Below are 21,727 nucleotides of genomic sequence, written 5' to 3' on the forward strand. Positions count from 1 at the left end.
CTGCACCAGCGGAGATGCGAGGAGGATTTCTCATGACAGCCACGCTGAATCACCTCCAAAGGAAGATTTCAACAGGTTTGAAGAGGTGAGTCATTATCTTATTGCCTTGTAGGAAGAGGGTTTGAGTAGACCACGCACCAGGATGTGCATGGCTTTATTGGGTTTGTTAATGCCAGCATGATTGGGGGAAAAAAACATCCACTTCCAAATAAATCAGATTAAGCTCTTAAGTTAAAAACCCCAAATACAACATTTCAACCTGAGGAACAAAGTAGCAGCATTTTCTTTTCATTCTCAGGCATGTATTTTACCTCAAAATCCCTATGCCATAAAATCAGTCAAACAGGTGCTCTAACTAGAACTAAGCTCCTTTACGGCAGGTAGAATCCCATTTAGGCAGCCAAGCAAGGATTTTAACACCATTTTCATGGCACAATTACTAAATCATAGCACAAAAATCAGCCCCAAACAACCAGCTTTCAGTTTCTGAAAGGCCCACCAATATACTTTAGAAACTGAAATAATGTTAATTTTTTTTAGGAAATAGGAAATTAGTTGAAAATAGTACTTTACCAACAAACATTTCATGTGTGGGTGTCCTACTGGTGAAAGTAGATACCTCAGAAGACACAGACAGATGAGCAGCATCGTTAGTTTTTGTAAGGAAAGGATTTAGGTTTGGAATGGCATCATCAACACTATCAACAGTAGCAGAAAAAGGATCTGTTCAATTCCAGAGAGCATGAGAAAGAAGAAAAGGGAGATGAATTTAGTTATATGCTGCTTCCTAGGCACAGAAGAATAAGAGTTATGAGGAGTCTAGGAAGTATAGCTGTTTCCTGACATCCCTACCCTTGGGATGATCTAGTTTCATTTTCAAATTGTCCAGAATTACCTGTTCTCTGCTCAAGAAAAATACTACAAGTATTAGTTACACATTTCCTTTTTTGCTTCCTAATTAATACCACCTTGGTCTTATAAGTTGTGCTTCTTCCCAAGTGTGTTTTGTACTGAAAATTAGTATGTTATTCCTCTTTAAAACAATCACTTTTTGGTCATGTCCTGACACTTGCAATGAATTCTCTGGAGCAGAGAATGCCTCTCAGTGTAACAGAGCCCCCAGTGTAACAGAGCCCCAGGTGCTAAGCAAGGATTCGATGCAATACCATCCTGAGGATAGCTTTAAAACCTGAACAAACAAAGCCAGAGCTGTATTTTCTTTCTTCAAACTCTGTTTATGGACTTTATTGTTGTTGTTAGTGGGCATCATGACATTTTCAATAGCTACGAATACACCAAGGTAGCATAGAGGACTAAAGCACCTTCCTTACCACCTGGGGCATCAGCAAGTAACAAGCTTGTAGATATAAAAGGAGGCAAAATCCTGTTCTGCTTTGAGGCAACAGCCAGTGAGCAGCCATGAGGAAAATGTTCCTTATTAAAAACCTCTTGGACTATACTGAGGGATGAAGGAAACACAGATCTATGTGAGCCATATCCCAAGGCATATAGGAGAGCTTCAAGTTTTCCTGAGGATGGCTACAACTGCCAACCTAAAATACTCCTGTGCTCCAGAACCCAACAGTTAAGCAGGATACAAGAGGCAGCTACAATACTCATTGAAAGAAGGAGTTGTGGTTTAGCTGTAGCACACAAATCCTTGATGGAAAACTCAAGGACTCACTAGTGAGATCAGCAAGAGTTACATCCAGCCCTGTCTGGTTTATCACCATGCCTAGAACTGCAAATCATTCTTTTAGGCAAAACCACTAGAGAAATGTCTGAATGATCATGGAACCATAGACTGGTTTGGGTTGGAAAGGACCTTAAAGCTCATCCGGTTCCAACCCCCTGACACGGGCAGGGACACCTTCCACAGGCAGGGACACCTTCCACTAGAGCAGGGTGCTCCAAGCCCCTGTGTCCAACCTGGCCTTGAACACTCGCCGTTCTCTGGGCACCCTGTGCCAGCGCCTCAGCACCCTCACAGGGAAGATCTTAAGATCTTTTAGTTTAAAGCCATTATTTAGACACTTCAGTTTCTGGCCTTTTCTTTTAAACCTGGTTAGATTACCAATTCACCTACAGCACCCTCAAAAGCGTAAGTTATTTTCTTCCTCTGAATCTGACCTCCTGCTTTTCAGCTCTAGATCCCCCACAGCTTGATAACATGTAGATTTCAGTTATAAGCAAGTCCTAAAGAAAATGAAATTTTCAAACCAGAGCTGCATTACTGTTTGCAGGCTTAACACACACTTTTATTTTCTGCAAGCTCAAGATATCTTATTCAGTAAGACCTGACTTCTCTCCCGGATTGCTTGGCTACATTGTAAGAATGAGCAAAGTACCTTAAAAGGCCTTTTTCTAAATCATTCAGTCACCAAAAAGACAGTCTCCAACACTGAATAAAGGATAAGCAGAATAAGCTAATACAGGATCTGTAATAGACAATACAGTTTTGCATTGTTGTTTTATGTTTTAGATGGTAATACTACTACCTACTGCACTTGTGAGCATTCCAATCAGCCAGTCACCTGAAATGGAGTCCTTGCTTCTGAAATCACTGCTTAATTACTGCTTAAAACTGCTGTCTGCTTTGAATGCTATTCTAGAAGCTGTAGAACAAACAGATCTGACAATAAACCAAGTCAGATTATCCTTTCATCAGTTCCTGCTTGCTTTTTCTGTTGCTGCTTCACATTCTTCGGATTCTCCTGGTTCTCCTTGTAATTGGAAAGAATCCAAACAAGTAGTGTGGAAATAATAATAATCAGACCATGATAATGACCCGATACATTGGGTTTGTTTCTGAAGTTTAACTACTGATAGCTGGCAAATATACCAGACACAGCTGGAATGGTCTCCAAATAACCCCAATAAACAGTTCAGACAAAATAATACAAAAGAAGCCAAGAAGGACAAAAGAGTTTTAACCAGATTTGTTTGAAGCTACTGTCAAGTGGAATTATTTCACACATGCACTCAACAGGAAAATTACTACGTGCTATTTTCTCCTCACAAATCTCAAGGTTGTATATGGAGCTTCATGTGTTTTGACTGGTAAGACAACGCAATACAACTTCAGATTATCAAGATTATCTCAGATATGTCATCTGTTGTCAGACTCTTTGCTCCTCTGCCTCATTCTGATTCTCATTCAGCATGTTCAACCTTGTCTGAGCCTCAAACTTGCCAATGCTATGAAAAAGGTAACTGAAAATTCATTGGGTTTAGCTAATTTATGTCCTTGTATATTCAGATTTCAAAAATAGCTTTCTCTCCTGACAGCAACACCTCAATGTTTCTAAAGCCCAATTTCATCCTTGAATGCACATGGCAGCTGCTGGTGTCAATGGAATCACTCTGCACCTTCAGGCTAATCATTAGGCATTAATAATTCAAGTGCTTTTAAGAGTAATTTGAATTTTGCAAACCTCAATCTTTAAGTTATCCCACCAGAAGTGTTTTACCTGAGAGAACAACAACAAAGGTTCTTCAGTGGCAGCTCTTACAGTTGAGAAAAGAAAAGTGCAAACATACAACTACAGAAGCCATTCTCTGGAAGTTTTTACCCTTGTTAGGTTTAACACCATTGGAAGCACAAGGCAAAAGGCAAATACAATGCTTTTGGAACAGTTTATCTTTTTATTGCACACTTAAGAGCTGCTGCATGAAGTGTTTAACAGTAACTGATTTTAGTCCATTGCAACTTGTAGCTGGTTTGACATTCTGTTCTCAAAGTCACCGTACACACCAAATACAAACATCATAATGTCAGAAAATCACCTAAGGGAGGGATGCTGGGCAGTGGTTAGAGCACAGGACTGGAAATGGTTCAGGTTCCATTCTTGGCTCTGCCACTGACTTGTCATATGACTTCAGACAAGTCAGTTAACTGCTCAGATTTCCTCATCTTTAAAATGTGGAAAGCACTTCTTATCTACCTCACCTGTGTGAAGTGAGTGGTCATGTCTGTAAAGCTGAAGAGATTTTGATTTGGTTTGATGAAAAGTAACATAAAAAATGGTGATTCCAGAAGTTTTAGCCTAAAATTTCAGCAGACAATCCAAAAATTCTTCACAGTTAATGGAATCTTAGTAGTGTTTAGGTACGTGTCAATAGTAAGAAATAGATCATTGACTGTTACTGAAGACTGTTACCAAGAGTAACACATCATCGAACAAACACAGACTTTCAGACTCAGGTTAATAAAGAAACACTAGATCGTGATGTGACCTTCGAGAAGAAGATAATTCTCCTTTTCTCTCTCACCCATGAAACAAATAGAAGCTGAAACAGAAGATGTTTTCCAGAAAGCAAACAAGATGAGCCAAGACATTTTTCTCCATTTCTAAACTCTAAGCCTATTAAACACTGACATCTGTATGCATAACTCAATATGCTCCTCACCACATCTTTCTCCAAAGATGCTCTGATCAGCAAAACTAAAGGACAAGTAAACTACTTTATTCTGAAGCTCCCACTTATATTAGCATTGCCTCCATCACTCAAAATTGTGTATTATTTCCTTACAAACAAATGCAAGAAGATACACAAAACACAAAGTACACACAGCAAAAAGTAAATAGGAAAGTAGAATACATACACTGCTTATTATGAAGCTGCATTAGATAACTGGAAAGATGTTTAGGGAAAGTTATAGCTCAGAAAAAGGAATAATGAAGTAAAATTTCCAAACAGGATTATGCTGATGCCCACAAAACCTTCTGAAGCAGCAACTCCCAATTTTTCACATCATAAAATAAAGCATTTTTGCAAGCTTCTGATTTATAAAGGACCATAATCTGGAAAGAGCCACATGGTTCAGAAGTTGACTTTATTATTAAGAATCATTGATGCAGAAAAGTAAAAAGAAGCATCTTCGTTAGAGAGTCCTAATCCTCCACCAGTATAACCAATGGTGCAAGCAGGCAATGTTACCTAGATCAGAAGTATTCTGGAACACTGCAAAGCAGCAAAGAGAAAAACAGCTTTGAGTATATGACTAAATGCTCTAACATTCAAACTAATCTGAAATAACATTCATGACTTGCTAGAAGGCTCTTGCTTGCCTCCTTGGTTTATAGACTTGCATGTATCAATACGACAATCTAATGTCTCAGTCTACCCCAACAACTGGGCACAACAATAATTTGGGTGTTCAGAGAAAAGAGTTCCATATAAATTTTGTCTCTTCAGGACATCCAACCACAGTTTTTTGCTAATTTGCCTTTGTAGGTAAGCAAAATACAGCACAGAATCTGTAAAGAGGTGCCTTGTTTTGTTTTCAGTCACTAACTCCAGCTTTCCTTTCCTTCTATGCATACCTGTCACAACTGCCTGTCAGGCTGCCTCCAAATTGTGCTTATTTTCACCTGCAAATTTGATTGAACATTAGACAGAATTTAAAACGTCTATTAAAACATTCTATATTCAAGTTCCTGAGTGTGCAACATGGGGTTTGTGGCAGACATCTCACAGCTAAGGTTCTGTACCTTGCTATGTGACTCTTGAAAACAGAGCTGGTCAACAATTACAGTAATTTTGCTACTAAAAACTCTCATATTCAAATTCTCTGTAATCATCAGATGCTGCATTAATTTAATCCATACCCAGGTTTCACTTTTTCTGCTCCCTTCATCCACTTGTAGCTTGTCTTTGCAAGATCTCTGTCTTTAAGAAACAGCCCACAGACTAGGGGAAACACTTATAGGAACATGGCCATAGTAACTGGAACCTTAATCCGATTCAGAGCTCTTACCTCCCCAGGTAGTTCCTACTTGTGGAGCAGCAGATATAGGATGTACAGACGGATGAAAAGTTGGCTGCAAATCAAGCAGATCATTTGGCAGCTTTGAAGTGCTACAAAGATAAATACAACTGTTTGAACTACATCACAGTTTTCAATACAAGGCAAACGCTAGTGACCGTCAACAGCAAGGAAAGCTTCATTACAAAGCGGTTGTTACAGAGTGAACTTTCAACTAAGCCCAAATCAGGAAGCCTGGTGAACTTCATATTTTCAGTTCTGTAGAAAAGTATTAATATAGCCAGTTCTGCGTTAAGCCAAGTGACTTTTGTCAAAGCTGTCTAAGACAGAAAGACAACCAGTCTTCTCCTCTTCTTCTTAGTCCAGCTTCAAGGCTTGAGCATGTTATGGTCAGCAATCTTCAGCAACTTATAAATAACCTCATGAAAGCCCTGCACTATGACAAAGGCGGACAGAGAATGTACTTATGGGCTGCACCACCAAAATGTTACATCTAAATTCCACAACTCATATCTTTCCACTATCAGCCACTGGTGAGAACTGGCTTACATCTATAGGTTATTAAGGAACTTTGGGGAAGGCAAAATTGAAACACTTAATCACACACATCAGTTGTGTGAGCGAAAACTCATTTAGATACACATTTTAGACTATTCAAAACCAAACTGAGACCTAAGAACATCAGATGGAAATGAAAAGTGAAGTGCTGCAATGACTTCAAGAGCCAAACAGGATCAGTAAATTTCAATCTCTTGCAGCAAGTTCATTTCATACTTTAAATTTGTCTTGGGAAAAGACAAAGGAATAAAAAAAATAAAGGAGTACTGGCGTTCACCCAGAACATTTCATCAAGAAAATGAACCAAAATTTGCACATATAGCTGCTGGTGTGTACAGAAGCTAAGTCCCTGTGATACCCAGGCATCTCTGAAAATGAGACTGGCACCAGGATTTAAAGGCTAGTGGTGACATCCTAGACCTCTGCATATTCTCTTGCTGACCCAATCACTTCTATCATTCAGTTCCTACTATTTCATTTCCACAGTCACTGAAACTGCATTTTGCCACTACTGCTCCTAGTAAAAAGCAGCAAGGTCTGGCACAGCCCTATAACACGAGCAGCAGCACCAAGACCATTTCCAAGTTAAAGCTTGTTCAAGTTAATGATAGGGATTTATCAGACACATCCTGTCTAATAGTAAGCAACTGAACTCATGACCCAGGGTATCAGCTCCTGCTGTAAAGTCTGCTCTTTGCTCATAGCAGTCATACTGCCAGCAACTGCATATCAACATGAAGACAAACTAGCATTTGTTCTTTTAGAAGAAAACGCTCTTGTCTTCACTATGAAGCATTTCTGGCTGTTTGAAGCAGCTTTATCAGATGTTTCCATGTTTCAGACCTCTTAAGAAGAAAGATCAGATATTCAAGATACTAGTTCAAAGTATATGCCCATTTCAAGTATTTTGGCCTCTAAAAAGCAATTTGAAAGAAAATCTTTTCCAAGGAAGTCCCAGTTACTAACACTGACAGATTCTCTAGCTCCTTATATACAATTCAGCTATTTTCCATGTACTGGTGTCCAGTAATTTCCTATAGTAGCTTTGTAATGGGGTAAAGAGGCTGTCAAAGTGCTGACTACTTTAAAAGAACAGCAGGTTTTTATGTGAGCTCTAGCAGAGCAACTAAGCAATCGTTCAGGTTTAGGATAACACTCAAAGCAAAAATATGTCTTCAGAGAACTATTTCCTTCTATACTGATAAAAGCACTGTACCTTCTGCTACTGCTTGATTTGACAGCTATTTTACACAATGAAGATCACACCCTTACTCATACCAACAGTTCCTGCTAGTCAAAGATGAGGATTAGCGTACAGCGAGCACTCCTGCACTATCTTTGCAAGTCCTTGCAGACAGAGATGTTCCCGATACAACTTCAGACTGCAAAACCTGCCTCTCTTCTTTCAAACCCCGTTTTGGGCTTTCCTCTCTCTGAAAATCTCCCCCAAGAACATTTGTTACTATTCTACTTTCAGAGATCTAGAAATGCACGATGAAATTCAGCGTTATCTTCATGACCTCCCCAAACTGAATTTGACTTCTTCCAAATAAACTTGTTAGGTTCAGCATTGTAAGGTACCACATCACTAATGTATCTACACCCAACCAACCTCCTACAGTGTACACCCGGCAGCAGAAACACAGAGGAAACGCTAACTGCAGTGCAACCCAGAGTGAAGCAACACTATTAAGCATACCTGTTTGAAGAGCTAGGGGTAGAAAAAACATCAATGGCTGGTGTAGTCATTATGCTTCCTGCTGCAGTCGACACAGGAGAAGCTGCAGTTGTTAAAGAGGTATGAGGTTTCTTTGCAAGTTCTTTTAGACGTTGCTCCTGTTGGGAAAGTGAGCTGGCATAAGAAATCCACAAACAGCATTTGTGTATCTGACTTTGGAGGTGAGTAAAGTTTTTTATTTATCCCACACACTAGTGTCAGCTACTTATAATTACAAAAGCCAATGGTGCCACCTTCAGAAACCATTTCAACAACCCCCCCCTCCACAAGTTCTATGCTGTATGTACATACGATTGTACTTCCAGCACTTGCCAACAGTACATACTCAGTATTAACAACTCTGGTTTTATCCTTTGCTCCTTTAAGAATCCTACCAAGCTATCAACAAGAACACAGGTAAAGCATTCTCGAATTTAAAACTCTGTAAGCCTACCTTTAAAGCTTTTAAGCGAGCCTGTTCTTCCTCTAATGCAGCTTGTTTTTCCCTTTCATCTACTTTTGTAAGGGACAGGTCAGTGCTTGCAAGGGAAGAGACTGCATCGAAAAGGGTGATAGCCCTAAAGTAATTGGACAGGAGAAAAGCTGGCTGTTAATAGGTGACACGTGACAGGAACACCTAGAAAACTCCTTGCTTGTATCCACCCAGTCTCCTTAACCCCTTATGACATTGGTTGTATCTTACACTGTACAATATGAAGTGGTAAGTTTAAATAAGACACAGCATATGAACTGCAAAATGAAAATGCCTAGAAATTGTGCTATCTACTCTTATACACTGAACTGGGGATTTTCCCCCTTAAATGCCTCCCCTCCAAACTGCATCACAGAATTCACATTTGAAGCCTTTGCTCTTTTCCTGTTTGCCTCAAATGGCATTATCTATAGACACATGGGAATATCCGACAATCTGGGCTCCAATTCAAACTGTTGCTAATTTAACAGGTTTAGTTAAGGGACTACCAATACTAGTATATCCCAGAGGAAAAGTCTGCAATCTATCATCATGTTTAAGAGTGCAAAAAAGATCTGAAAGAAACAGTTAACTTTCAAAACAAATTAATCTTATGATGGAAAGCAAATATTCTGACTTAGTTTCTCTTCAGAAGTTTAAGATTAGATGTTAAAAGCATAACTACATGAAGGATTCTATAGCAAGTGATTGCAGCTCCCCAGAGTCTAGTTCTGTTGATCTGGAAAAGCTACTCAGCAAAAGATACACCAACTTGCTATTCTGTAAGTGCTAACAGACTGTCTTCAATGTAACCTAAACAAACCTTAGTTTATAATGGATTTAACATTCAATTCAACGTTTAAAAGGACAAGGGCATAAGCACCTGATTGCAGCCGTGCAATCTTTGATTTTCTTCCCTTCTAGAGAAGCTAAATGTTGTTCCAAAGCATCAAGAAGGCTACTTGGTGCCTGCAAAGAGAGACATTCAGAAACAGACTTAAAGAATCTAAGGCGAAGAAAATCAGTAGTTAAAAGACTTTGAGAGAATGCAACTGTAGTGTGACTGGTACAATGGCTCAGAACACTTATACCACATCTTGGCACCCTGCACGTATTTAATTACTTAAAATATCAGGTGAGGTACTCTCCTCACTACATTACTCTGTCATAATGACTCACCAATAGGTACTGAAATATGTCAAGAGATGTTAAAATCAACAGCTAGGAAGCAGCAAGCAGACAATCGGAAGCAGTCGGTATTTCAAGAGGCACTAAAGGAAATTGTACCTAATGTCATTTCTGTGTACACACTCTGCAAGCCTTCACAATGATTTAAGTGGGCATTAAGCCAAAAGCAAGCTTGCTAAAACCCACAGCTTCTTAATATCATGTAAAAGCTTCATTATGTGAACTCACACATATTAATTATGTCTTCAAGCACAATAGAAATAAGGTTGTCTTCAAACTCAGACTATGACAGAAATGAGCTAGAATATTTTACAGTAGATCACTGCATATAAAAGCCAGACTCTGACAGGGTTTGAATTTAATCACAAACCTGGAAATAACTTGGTGACAACAGACATAAAAAAAGCATAAGTGAATGCCATAATGCCAAGTTTTTCTGATTATGCAACCCCGAACAGACATGTACTGGCAAGCATAATAGGTTTATCTACCTGTGAGAGATCTGGTATGTCTCCTCTGTCAATTCCAACTTGCTGTAATAAAACAAATGAGCTTTAAAACCTGTTTGCTTTTGTTAAAGGCAGAGATGCTTAAAATTCAAACAATATTAAGATGATGTAAAAGGCACAAAGCTGTTCATACACATTTTAAATCTCCACAATCTGAACTCTAAAATGGTTGGTTATAACAAATTCTTCTGTTAAATGTATACACATTTGAAGTAGGCACGTTACAGATTTTAACAGTACCACCTTAGAAATAAACCAGTGAGAATCAAGTGTGTCAGAGTTTTAAGGCTGGAGAAGTTTGCCTATCCCACAATTTCTGTGGTAAGCTCTCAGACCTACTGATCCAGAGCACGTATTTGCTGAAACAAAGCACCTTCACAGTCCTATGAAGAAGCTGTTTTCTAAAACGCAGATCAAACTTAAGATGTTCTGAAACAGGATATATTGCTACAATAGGAGGATTAATACGCTCAACTTCAGCTGATAGCGTTACGAACTGAAGACAGTATCTCTGATAGAGATACTGTGTCAGGGCAGACCATGAGCCAAGAAGCTCTATGGCTTATTTTTTTTGTTAAGATAGATGTGAATAATGAAAGCAAAACAAGAAAAAAATAATCATATGTTCATTCAATTTCTTATTTGTGAGCTGATATTTCATCTAAAACCTATGGCACAATTGCAGGTTTCAAACTAGAATACAGGTAGAATCATAGAAAGCAGCAAATCACCATGATGTGAGTTCCTTCAAAGCAAGGCTATTCTTCAAAGAAAGCTCACAATTATTATGTAGCCAAGGAAGTTTTAAAATGCATTTTACACATCCTTCTTAAGATAAAATAGTAATTATTTTGCATTCAGGTTTTCAATACAGCCCTCAAATGAACTAATCACCAGGGTAGAGGCTGATGAGATGGCCCTTGATGGAACTGCAATTAGGCTGGAAGGAAAAATGATCTGCTTTATGAGAAAATGAGCACTTTTATAAGCTATTCCAAACATAAGGCATGATATTGGCTTATATATTGACTTAAATAGTGGCTGACTGACATTTACCTCTGCAACTTTAAGGAACTCTGAGATCCGTGTCATTCTAGTGAGGAACTTCTTATATATATCAAGGCCTTCTTTGCACTGGTTCTTTTTCATATCAAAGTATTTTTCTATAAAGAGTGAGAATACTTGCATTAAATAAGAAACCAAGCATTCTGCAAAGGATATGCAAAGTCAAAGCATATAAACCAAGACAAACTGAAAACAGCCTGCAGATCTGTTTTATGTTAACTGCAGAGGTCACTATGCCTAACTTGCACCAAGTGACAGAAGCTCCATCGAGCACGAGCTAATGCTCACATGCATGCAAACACCTTACCTTGCAGGTACTAGATCTCACAAAAGCATAACCACCCTGAAGAGGACAATCAAATTTAAGAATAGGTCACCCAAAGAAATGTAAATTCATCATCTTGGTTGAAATAAAGCAATTTTACAATCTGGCAGTCAGACATCTACTTTATTCCAGTGGCCATAGTATCAGGCACGATTTAGATGCTCTCTGCCAGACTGATGCCTCTTGTTATGGTGTGGTCTACAATGAGGTACATTTGATTACAAAACTGAAAGCAAGAGGGTCCCACTCTCCTCTCCTTGAATTAGCACTTTCAAGGCTTGTTTCTGTATTCAGTTTCACCCCAAACATGAGTGAAAGCAACTGCATGCTAATGCTTACTGAGGGAAGAGAAGTAGACAAAGGCTTCATGCTGACGGACTTAATGCTGTCCTTTGCTGATTAATTTTGGACTTTGCTTTCCATTTTGCAAGCACTGGGTAATACCAGCAATCAGGTAGCTTGATCCAATCACAGAATACAACCAAATCAAGCAAACCACCAGATGACTTTCAATTCATTTTCCAAGCTTAGGCTCCCCGGCATCTCCACTGTGTGCAAGTGAAAGGGCCTGAACCCTGAATTTGTAATTCCCCTTAAAAGATATGCTCTAGAACATGAACCAACCATTAAACCCAAGCAACATTTGAATTTCAATGGCCAAGCAATCACAGATGTTGTGACTGCAAATTTGTAACTGACTACAACTTATTCCACTTAAAAAGAAACAAAACCTGATCTTGTTTTTTAAAGGAAGAAAAGCCCATCAATATCATGATTCAGGTTTGCATGCACTTCAATGAGACAACAAAAAATAAAGAATAATAAATCCACCATAAAGCAGTGCAAGTAATGAAAATCATGACTTGGCTTCATTTTCAGAGGTTTACCCATCCCAGTACAATGCAATGGAAAATGCAATTAAACAGAAAAAAAACCCTTGGAAATATCACTGTTATTTCCAATTCAGATTTATTTTGATGTTTTACCATAAGACTATTTCAACTTCTCAGGAAAAAAAAAAACCAGCTTTGTAATTGTTTACTGAGCATAATGTTGCAGAAAGCAGTTATATTTACCTAAGAGGTTAATAATCCCTTCGTTATATGCCGCAAACAGTCTAATGGCATCTTTGAAGAGGAGCATGAAGGCAGCATTAATTACACCGTTTGTAAGCTCATTGCTATTGACCTAGGAAGATCAGAAAAGAAGTTAATTTAGCTGGATTGATCCCTTATTGGAAAACTTCTAGTTGAACTCTAGTTCTCTATCCCAAGGCATGCTTTCCATTCATTTCACAGGCTATTAGTGGAAAGTAGCAGCACAACATATCAGAGGATCAAGTCAAATTATTTTGGCACATAATTTTGTTAACTAATGTTAACTAATTAGAAGACAGAGGGCAGAGATAATCACCTTTTAAATGAACAAACAATTCTTACATAGTGTACACAATAAACACCACTAACTTAGCACATGGCATTGTCTCCAGTGAGCAAATATTTGTTTTCTCCTGATTTCTTGGAAGTATACCAATGAAGAAAATACTTTGTGCTCTTTAGGCTGTGCAGATAACATGGAACCATGTTCAAGACCTTTAATCCTGACCTATTTTACAAGCTTGTGCAGGTTTGTACAAAATCAATAGTATGTTAAGACGTGTACATACGTTGCCAAACTTACATTGAAGTCAAGAAGTGCATCCATTTGATTCTGTATAATTGGTACAGTTTTTAGGAGTTTTTCTGTGCTCATTGTTCTCATCACCCCATCAGCCCTGTTGGGCAAAAAAAAAGGAACATTCTTCACCTGAATTTTGAAGTCAGTTGTTAGTAAGAAACAATGTAGAAAATAAAATAGGTCATCAGAGAACATTTAAAATCATTGCCATTCAAAGCAGGCATTCTGGTGTTTAGGAATGCTGTCTGGCCAATACAACTGCAATAACTGCAGTGTACAAAAGCAACAACTTGTTTGGCCAAAATATGAATCTAAGATGAGTTTTTATTCAGAGGAAATTAAACTGATAGTGCTCAGAAATACAGCAGAGCTATGATGCATCAGGTAAACATAAAACAATTCTCTGAAGGTTATTTTTGAAGCAAGTTTTTACCTATGCTTTTTCCAATCATCTGATGATTATTTTGTGTCAGTTTGGATGATTTTCTTTGCAACTAAAAGCAGTCAGAAAGACTAAACAAACATGGCAATGTTTTCCAAGAACACAAAGTTCATAGACTACACAACATTTCCTTTTAATGACTGATTACCAGTATTTGGTTGTTTTATTAATTGCTCAGATTTAACAGACTAAGATTGGCTGCACATTTGAAACAACTCATCAAATGAATACCAAAAATATCCCAAGGAAAGCAACAACTGAGGAAGAGATTAAATCACCTCAGTGACAAGAAACAACTGCTTTCTGTAAGGCAAATCAGCCAGCCTTGCAGTTCATCAGCATGCACACAGCAAACCAAACATTTCCTGCGAGTGCACACCTCGCAGTGCATCTGCACAGAAAGGCTGGGGCTGTTCTCCAGGCTGGAAAGCAGTGAGGACCACACTGCTTCCAGCCTTCCACTCATGCTGTATACTCCTTCCTCACAGCAAACAACTGGAATAAGTTTAATGTGCCAGAAGAGCCCTTGAGGAAAACTAAGGTGTGGAGAAGGTAGATTGTTGCCACCAGAAGCAATTCCCGCGGGCTCACAGAATGACCTCCAGGCATGTGCTGTGGGCTAAATAATTCACCTCATAAGGCCTGAAACACCTGATTGTAAAATAGCTGTGTGACAATCAATTATGTATGTGCAGCCACCTGACCACACACACATTCTATATGTGGAAAAGCCTAAGTAGTTTGTGTGCCTGGGACTCCAACCATCTCTAAATGCAGAAAGAGCAAAAGGAGCCCAAGCACCCCTCTTATTTTACCATCATACTTCAAAACTAAAGGGACTCTACAGTATTAGCAAGGAGGTAAAAGGGATCTGGGCACTGTTCTGAGGCCAGTTCCAAATGTCTTTGTAACACTAATGCAAGATACCATTGGACAGCCCACTACTGCCCTTATATCATTAAGTAAAGTTTAAAGCTGAGATTTTTGTGGGCTCAGAATTAAGTTTTTAGTTTCCATATAAATTAACCCATGTAAGGATGATAAAGGCTGCCCAAATATAAAATTAAAATTACATTTTTAAACTCTAAAAAGCACTGTATACAGAGATAATGGAAAAAGATGGAAAGACTTAACCATCACCACCTCCCCAGCCTTCTCAATGAATATGTCCAGATTCATTCTATCATTCACTGTAACACACAATTTACCCAACTACTGGTGCTCTGCACTGTGTTATTTTACATGTAAACAGGTACCTAGTCTCAAATAACTAATTCCTATTACAGGATCTCACTTTCCAGGGAAAATTTTAATTCCTGTACAGAAAGTCAGAATAGCAATTACTGCAATGTTCTGTTAAAAGTATGAACTGCACTACATTTACAAAGGTAGTGAACTTTATACAGATGTTTTGGGACAATAACAGAGAAACACTGGGAAGGACTGCAAGGTGTTTCACAGAACACCTGTGTCCTGATTTGGGCTGGGATAGAGTTAATCATCTTCCTAGTAGCTGGTGCAGTGCTGGGTTTTGGATTTAGTCTGAGAACAATGCTGATAACACACCGATGTTTTAGTTGTTGCTCAGTAGCAGTTACCCTGATCAAGGACTTTTCAGTCTCATGCTCTGCCAGTGAGGAGGGGCATGAGAATCCAGGAGGGAGCAGAGACAGGACACCTGACCCAAACTAGCCAAAGGGGTACTCCACAGCACAGCACATCATGCCCAGTATAGAAACTGGGGGGTTACCCAGAAGGGACTGACTTCTGCTCGGGTCGGGCTGGGTATCAGTCAGCACGTGGTGAGCAATTGCATTGGGCATCGACTGACTTCTGCTCGGGTCGGGCTGGGTATCAGTCAGCACGTGGTGAGCAATTGCATTGGGCATCACTTGTGTTTCTTGCATTTTTCCTCTCTTTTCCCTTTAAAAAATTCTTACTGTTATATTTTACTTTATTTCAATTATTAAACTGTTCTTACCTCAACCTGCTGGTTTGATTTTTTTCCTCATTCTCTTCCCCATCCCACTAAGGGGCTGGAGGGAGAGCAAGTGAGCAGCTGCATGGTACCTAGCTGTGGGTTGGGGTTAAACCACAACATTTAAACATCGCAGAGCTAGAAACACAAGTAAATTGCATAGTCCCCTATACTGCATTCAACAGGTTTTGCCTTATGGCCTGTAATTCAAAATAAGTAAAACAAAACACAGTCCTTACCCTCTTTTTACTTTTGTGAAGTCAAAAGCCACTTGTCTATAGGAAACTGCCTTTTCATTCAGATACCTACTATACCGTCTGATAAACGTTGACATGTTATAACCTAAAAAACAAGTTCCAGAAGCTTATTACTTACCCAGTCAATTAAAGAACAAGAACCTCAGTCTAAAAGTGCAAGACATTCACTCAAAACAGCTTCATTAACTACACAAAATTAGGCAAAAATATAGTCTGTTATGAAAAACAGTGTACATCCTTGTATTTACCATATAAATCAGACAATATGGTATCTAGAATACCTGAACAACATACAAGTTTACACTTTACTTCCAAAGAAATTACTTCCAAAAGCAAACCAAAGTATTTTTATGCAAGTTCTCTCGTACTTATGATAGAAATTGGTACCAAATAAGTTGCATGCATGATGAAAATGTTGATGTCAGCTCCACAACACATTGTCTCATTTGCAACTGAATAGAAATAACTAAAAGGAATTGAAGGAAATATTAAGACATGACAAAAATTCTTCAATGTTAAGACTGTGGCTATAGGATATATTTTGATAACTGTCAGTCTGAGGATAAAGACCAAGAAATGAAATCTGTTTGTAATTTATACTGAGACCATGGAAGTTAAGATTCACTAAAATGAAGCGATTTCTAGACCTCTGGTTATTACTGAGAAGGATTTGTCCCCAGGCCACCTCCCTGTGTGCCTGTTTTGTGGCAAAAATGAGACGTACCTATATAAAAAGTAATGCAGATGGTAAGAAACCACCTCAGCAGACAAAGGCAACAGCAACCCTGTGAGGGTGCTGAGGCGCTGGCACAGGGTGCCCTGAGAAGCTGTGGCTGCCCCATCCCTGGCACTGTTCAAGGCCAGGTTGGACACAGGGGCTTGGAGCAACCTGCTCTAGTGGAAGGTGTCCCTGCCTGTGGCAGGGGGTTGGAACTGGATGAGCTTTAAGGTCCTTTCCAACCCAAACCATGCTGTGAGTCTATGTATGATTAAAACTGCACTGAAATGCAGCTAAGACTTTGGAAGGGTATTTCACCTGAAAAATCTGAATGAGAAAACAACTTATTTGCCCACAGAATTAGCCTCAAAGACAGCTGGAATGGCCTGTGAATAATTTCCCAAAAAGTTAATTTCTTCATTTAGACACAGTTCTTGTCTCACTGACATGTTGTATCCAATGTCCATAATGATGCATTCGTTGGAATTGAAGCTACCAATCAAAATATACCTCTTCAAATGGAGAAAGCTCTTCAGAAATAGGAGGAACGGTCACATCTGTTTAGCTAAAAAAGTTAGAAGCATTTATAGGTAAAGGCTTTCCTAAAAGATACAACCCATTCCTCCAGCAGACAGCTTCTGCCATGCCACAATAGCATTGGAATTAAGAAATGCTGTTTGGGGTAAAACAGACAGAAAAATTACTTCTGAAATGACAGGATCCATTAGAGTTACCAAGTTGCATTTACTGTTCCCCAGCACTCCTCCAACTGGTAATGAAAAAGTCACCTTACCTTGCAATCCACTCTTGTCTAGGAAATTGCTCAGATTAAACAACGTGTTTCTGGACGCCAGATACTGGATAAAACGCTGGATGAAAGGAAAAATTGGAATGCTTTTACTGCGTTACCCGTGAGCTGCAACTGAGGTAAAAGTCTTAGAAACTCTTTTTAGCCAGCTTATGAAATTCAGCTTTTATGCTTTAAGACTGATTTCAAATCTGGAAGCTATTACAAAAACTCAAGTGAACTTTCAAATGAAGCTACTTATTATTTTCTATGTAAAAACCTGTGACCAAATCAACGTGAAGTTGATTGCCTCTGACTCAGACACTTTGGTTTTTTGAAGCCAGAATATTAAACTGGAAACTTCTGAACCCCCAAATACATTCTCATTTTACATGCTCACAGTTGTTTCACTGACTTCAAGTTTGTAACAGTTGATTTCATTTTACCCATCAGCCAAGGCTTGTTGGTAGTGCTCAGCCTACATTTGTAATGGTACTTAGCTTAAATATGAAAAGGTGATATAAATGTTAGTTTGCTTATAAATGAAGTGTTAAATAAACACAAGAATGCATATAAAGCATTAACACAGTATCACAGTTAGTACATCTTATTAGTTACACCTCATTCTTGAATTAGGTTTCACAATGTGATTTTCATCTTGTAAAGACACTTCAGATCATTGGCACCACATCTTAATTTAGTAGGAAAAATAACTTTGTCATATGAACCATTGTATAGAGAGCTGTTACAAAAATAAACCAAACATTCACTTGCAATAACATTTTGACAGAGAGAAAAAAATAGTTCTGATTAGTGTAACATATACCACTGAATTATTTTCATTGGCAGAAATACATAGGTTACATTGGAAAAAAGACTGGAGAAGTGTAAAGGCACTTCAGTGCTCTGCTGTAAATGAATTCAGAAAAAGCTGCAGAACCAACTGCTTTTCAGGGTTTTTTTGCAAAGGGATTTACAGATTCTCTCAAAACCTCTAGACACTTTCATCATTTCAAGCATTGGAACAGGCTGCCCAGGGAAGGGGTTGAGTCACCATCCCTGGAGGTATTGAAAAGACGTGTGCATGTGGAGTTTGGGAATGTGGTTTAATGGTAGACTTGGCAGTGCTGGGTTAACAGTTGGGCTCGATCTTAAATCTTTTCCAACCTAAATGATTCTAGAAGCACTCAATTTCCACGTTCATTGATCAAGAACAATTTTTAGCTGTGAAAAGCTTCATCTTGAGCAGCAATCTAACCCTCATTACTTCTGTAACACATGTGGCAAGCAAAATTTGTTTGGCAGTTTTATGCTTAAAATAGGAAGTATTTCAGACAGTGGTCTCATGAAATACCTTTAATTACTATGAACTGTATTGGTATCAGTTTAGAATTTATATGACTCAGTGCAAGCACACCAAAAGCATAGAGACTATTTTGGGAACTGTCAATTATCCCAGTGACAATGCTTAAAGTCAACATGAGGAGTCTGCCCTCTTGTGGCTTACTTGGCTTCAAAGAACAGATTTTCACCAAGACAAGATGTGCTCTGCAGCTAACCTGCAAGAGAAACAACTGTATTCTAACCCAACCACAAGCCAGTCAGTTAGCCAGAGGAAGCAAGTACAGAACCTGTAAGAACACTGCAGCCTGAAATGAAAAGTTTGGGTTCTCTCTAGAAAATCCTACTTGTAATTTTGTAAAGCTATCCCTCTTAATCCCGATATTCATATAGTTTACCTTATACTGCATACAGTAAAAAGGAAGGTTTAGAAACATTTTCTAAGGAAGCCTTTAAAGTATAATTTTGGGCGTTTTTTTTTAAATGCAGAAACTTCCAAGCTGCTACATTTTCCATTTGAAAAAATAAGGCCCCCATAGGAATTCCAATTGTGGAACAACACAAACTTACTCCTTTTTGTGTAAACTGGGGATTTGTTTAATATTTCTACAGTATTTGGTGCTACTTAGGTGTTCAAACTCAAAGCCAGCTCAGAGGCACACATTTATCTTCACTGCAAAAGATTATGGGGTGATGATGGAAATCAGTTCAGAATCGAGTTATGAGGGAAAAATTACCATCTGGATTAGCTGGAGCGTGAACCTAAAAATACTTCCACATCTTCAGCTTCCAGAATCCCTTTCAAGTTCATTTCTGTTGGGTTTGGGGGTATTTTGTTATTAGAATAACACTACAGAAAAAAAGGTACCTCCAGCATTCAGGACACTGATTCTAAACTTATAAACTGTATGTAAAGTAGAAACAAACTAAGTAGACAGACATATAACGAGACCTGTGTTCATGCAGAGTAAGACACAAAGAAGTAAAAATAGAGCATTTCTTACAAAGATCATCAGTGTGAAGCATTTAGCTGACATTTATAGAAATGAAATGCTTTAACTGTTCCCAGACATCTCATTTTTGGTCTTACCTCATTTCCATACACCATTAGATGATGGGTTGTGATGAGAGATTTGAAGACCACTACCCAGCTACTGTTGGTAGTTCTTTCAAACAAACTGTCTGCCAGTTGGGGGATGTTCACATTCATCTCATTTGTGCACTGGATTAAATCTGCAACACAGGAATTTGTTATTGTTACGAGTTCTGTGAAGAAACATCAGAGACATACAAAAATATCAGTGCATTCATTTTATATAGTGATATTTTCTATGACAGCTGAAGGGTTTTGCAGTAAAACAAATAATTACTTGAAAATCACCATGGCACTGGGCTACCAGAACCTTATAACACAAACTCAAGTCTGCTCACTGCCAAGATTCCAGGTACTGAATTGTTTTTGCAGTTGCCTTAGAAGGTCCTGGAATAGAAGTACCATAATGACTTTCACTGTATCTCTGACTAACAACTCCCAGCTTTCAAACACCTAAAGCACTGAATAGCAAAATAATTCTTACACGCTGCCATTTAATCAAGTTTTATTAGATTATGACTAGAATTAACTGTAACCTCTGATTTCTGTCTCTTAATGGACCAGTAAACCCTGCTAAACATTGGTTCAATGGGAGTAATAAAAGATTCAAATATTGCTTAGTCTTGATACAATGCTATCAACACCTTTAAAAGGGCAGAGGAAATGTTAAGTGAAAAAAGGAGCCAGAAGCTGACAGCTGTATTTAGTTAAACCAAAGTGGGTTAACTGAAATGATTAGCTAAAACCAAGCTATCCAATTCCTGTCCAACCTGGAATTCCAGTAGACAAGATCTAGTGACTTCAAATAGTTGTTAAAAGATTATCATGTCTATATCCTAGCTATATTATAGAATATATTCTATATTCTTTGCTACTGTCACAACTGTATAACCATAATTAGCCATACTTACAATACAACTAATATAATAATACATAATAATCCAGTACCTTATTGCCAAATGCTAATGAAGGAAGCTATGACTTCAGATCACGATGCTGCAGTGACAAATCCAACACAAACAACTACATTAACATCTGGATGTGATGTAACACAGCTTGCCAGCATTTAATACAAAGCTTAACTTAATGCAACATAGTACTGATGACATTTTACTACTGTTACCACCCCAAAAGTAACACAGTAAAGGTCACAGTCCTGTAAAGATCAAGACTTGACTAATCCCTGTGCCTGTCCATGGCACACAGGGTTTATTCAAGTTACTCAGACTAACTGGAAACATCCATTTCATCTGAAGATAAATGTTTAACCTTTGAAGACAGTTTTGTATCTTTATGAACAACAAAGGACCTGTGAAACACAGGACCCTCCTTCAGCTGGAGAAGCAGAGACTTGTGGCTACCAAACACTCAGAACTAGTACGGCCAGGACTGAAAAAGCTGCTACTTACAAGTTAAAATACTAAAGGAAGCAAAGCAGGAAATGATTTCTACATTCAAAATGTAATGAGATGGTGAGATTAGACATTCCTTTATCTACAAGTAAAACTGTGATGACTACAGGCATTCATGACCTCATTATTAAGTCAGGGTTATCTATTATTGGATGATGATTTGGGGCTGTTAAGACAATGCAAGGATATTACTCAGCAAGAGATGTGCTCTGAACTGGATCATTAAAACCAAGCCCTGCAGCTTCTTGATCTTCAGGTCTTCCCACCTAAGTAATAACACAAGCAGTTCTGTGCAAGGCTATCCAGCAGGACAGAGGTATATGCATCATGGGATGTCAAGTCACACATTTGGACATAAGAGGTGCAAGTGCATATTAGAAAGTGAGAACTTCTATTAAATGCAACATTTGCCAACAAG

General features: G+C 38.5%; 1 protein-coding gene across 3 annotated transcripts in view; it reads right to left on the minus strand.

Moving 5' to 3' along the window:
* Positions 1 to 20,031, minus strand: part of PICALM (phosphatidylinositol binding clathrin assembly protein) — a 41,406-nt gene extending 21,375 nt beyond the window's left edge. For 2 of the 3 annotated variants that reach the window (XM_010020837.1, XM_010020839.1), the window contains exons 1-11: positions 19,895 to 20,031; positions 17,470 to 17,545; positions 15,941 to 16,043; positions 13,285 to 13,378; positions 12,681 to 12,792; positions 11,271 to 11,377; positions 10,197 to 10,238; positions 9,401 to 9,486; positions 8,500 to 8,623; positions 8,028 to 8,164; positions 5,762 to 5,862 (exon numbers count right to left, since the gene is read on the minus strand). In XM_010020837.1, coding sequence (XP_010019139.1) covers positions 5,762 to 5,862; positions 8,028 to 8,164; positions 8,500 to 8,623; positions 9,401 to 9,486; positions 10,197 to 10,238; positions 11,271 to 11,377; positions 12,681 to 12,792; positions 13,285 to 13,378; positions 15,941 to 16,043; positions 17,470 to 17,545; positions 19,895 to 20,014 — 1,102 coding nt within the window. In that variant the 5' untranslated portion in view covers positions 20,015 to 20,031. Of the gene's footprint in view, positions 1 to 573; positions 724 to 5,761; positions 5,863 to 8,027; positions 8,165 to 8,499; positions 8,624 to 9,400; positions 9,487 to 10,196; positions 10,239 to 11,270; positions 11,378 to 12,680; positions 12,793 to 13,284; positions 13,379 to 15,940; positions 16,044 to 17,469; positions 17,546 to 19,894 lie in introns of all 3 variants that reach the window. The other variant, XM_010020836.1, reaches the window with a different exon arrangement.
* Between the last annotated feature and the right edge of the window lie 1,696 nt (positions 20,032 to 21,727).

The sequence above is a fragment of the Nestor notabilis genome, unplaced genomic scaffold (genome assembly GCF_000696875.1).
Source record: "Nestor notabilis isolate BGI_N333 unplaced genomic scaffold, ASM69687v1 scaffold1228, whole genome shotgun sequence".
In the NCBI taxonomy this organism is placed as follows: domain Eukaryota; kingdom Metazoa; phylum Chordata; class Aves; order Psittaciformes; family Psittacidae; genus Nestor; species Nestor notabilis.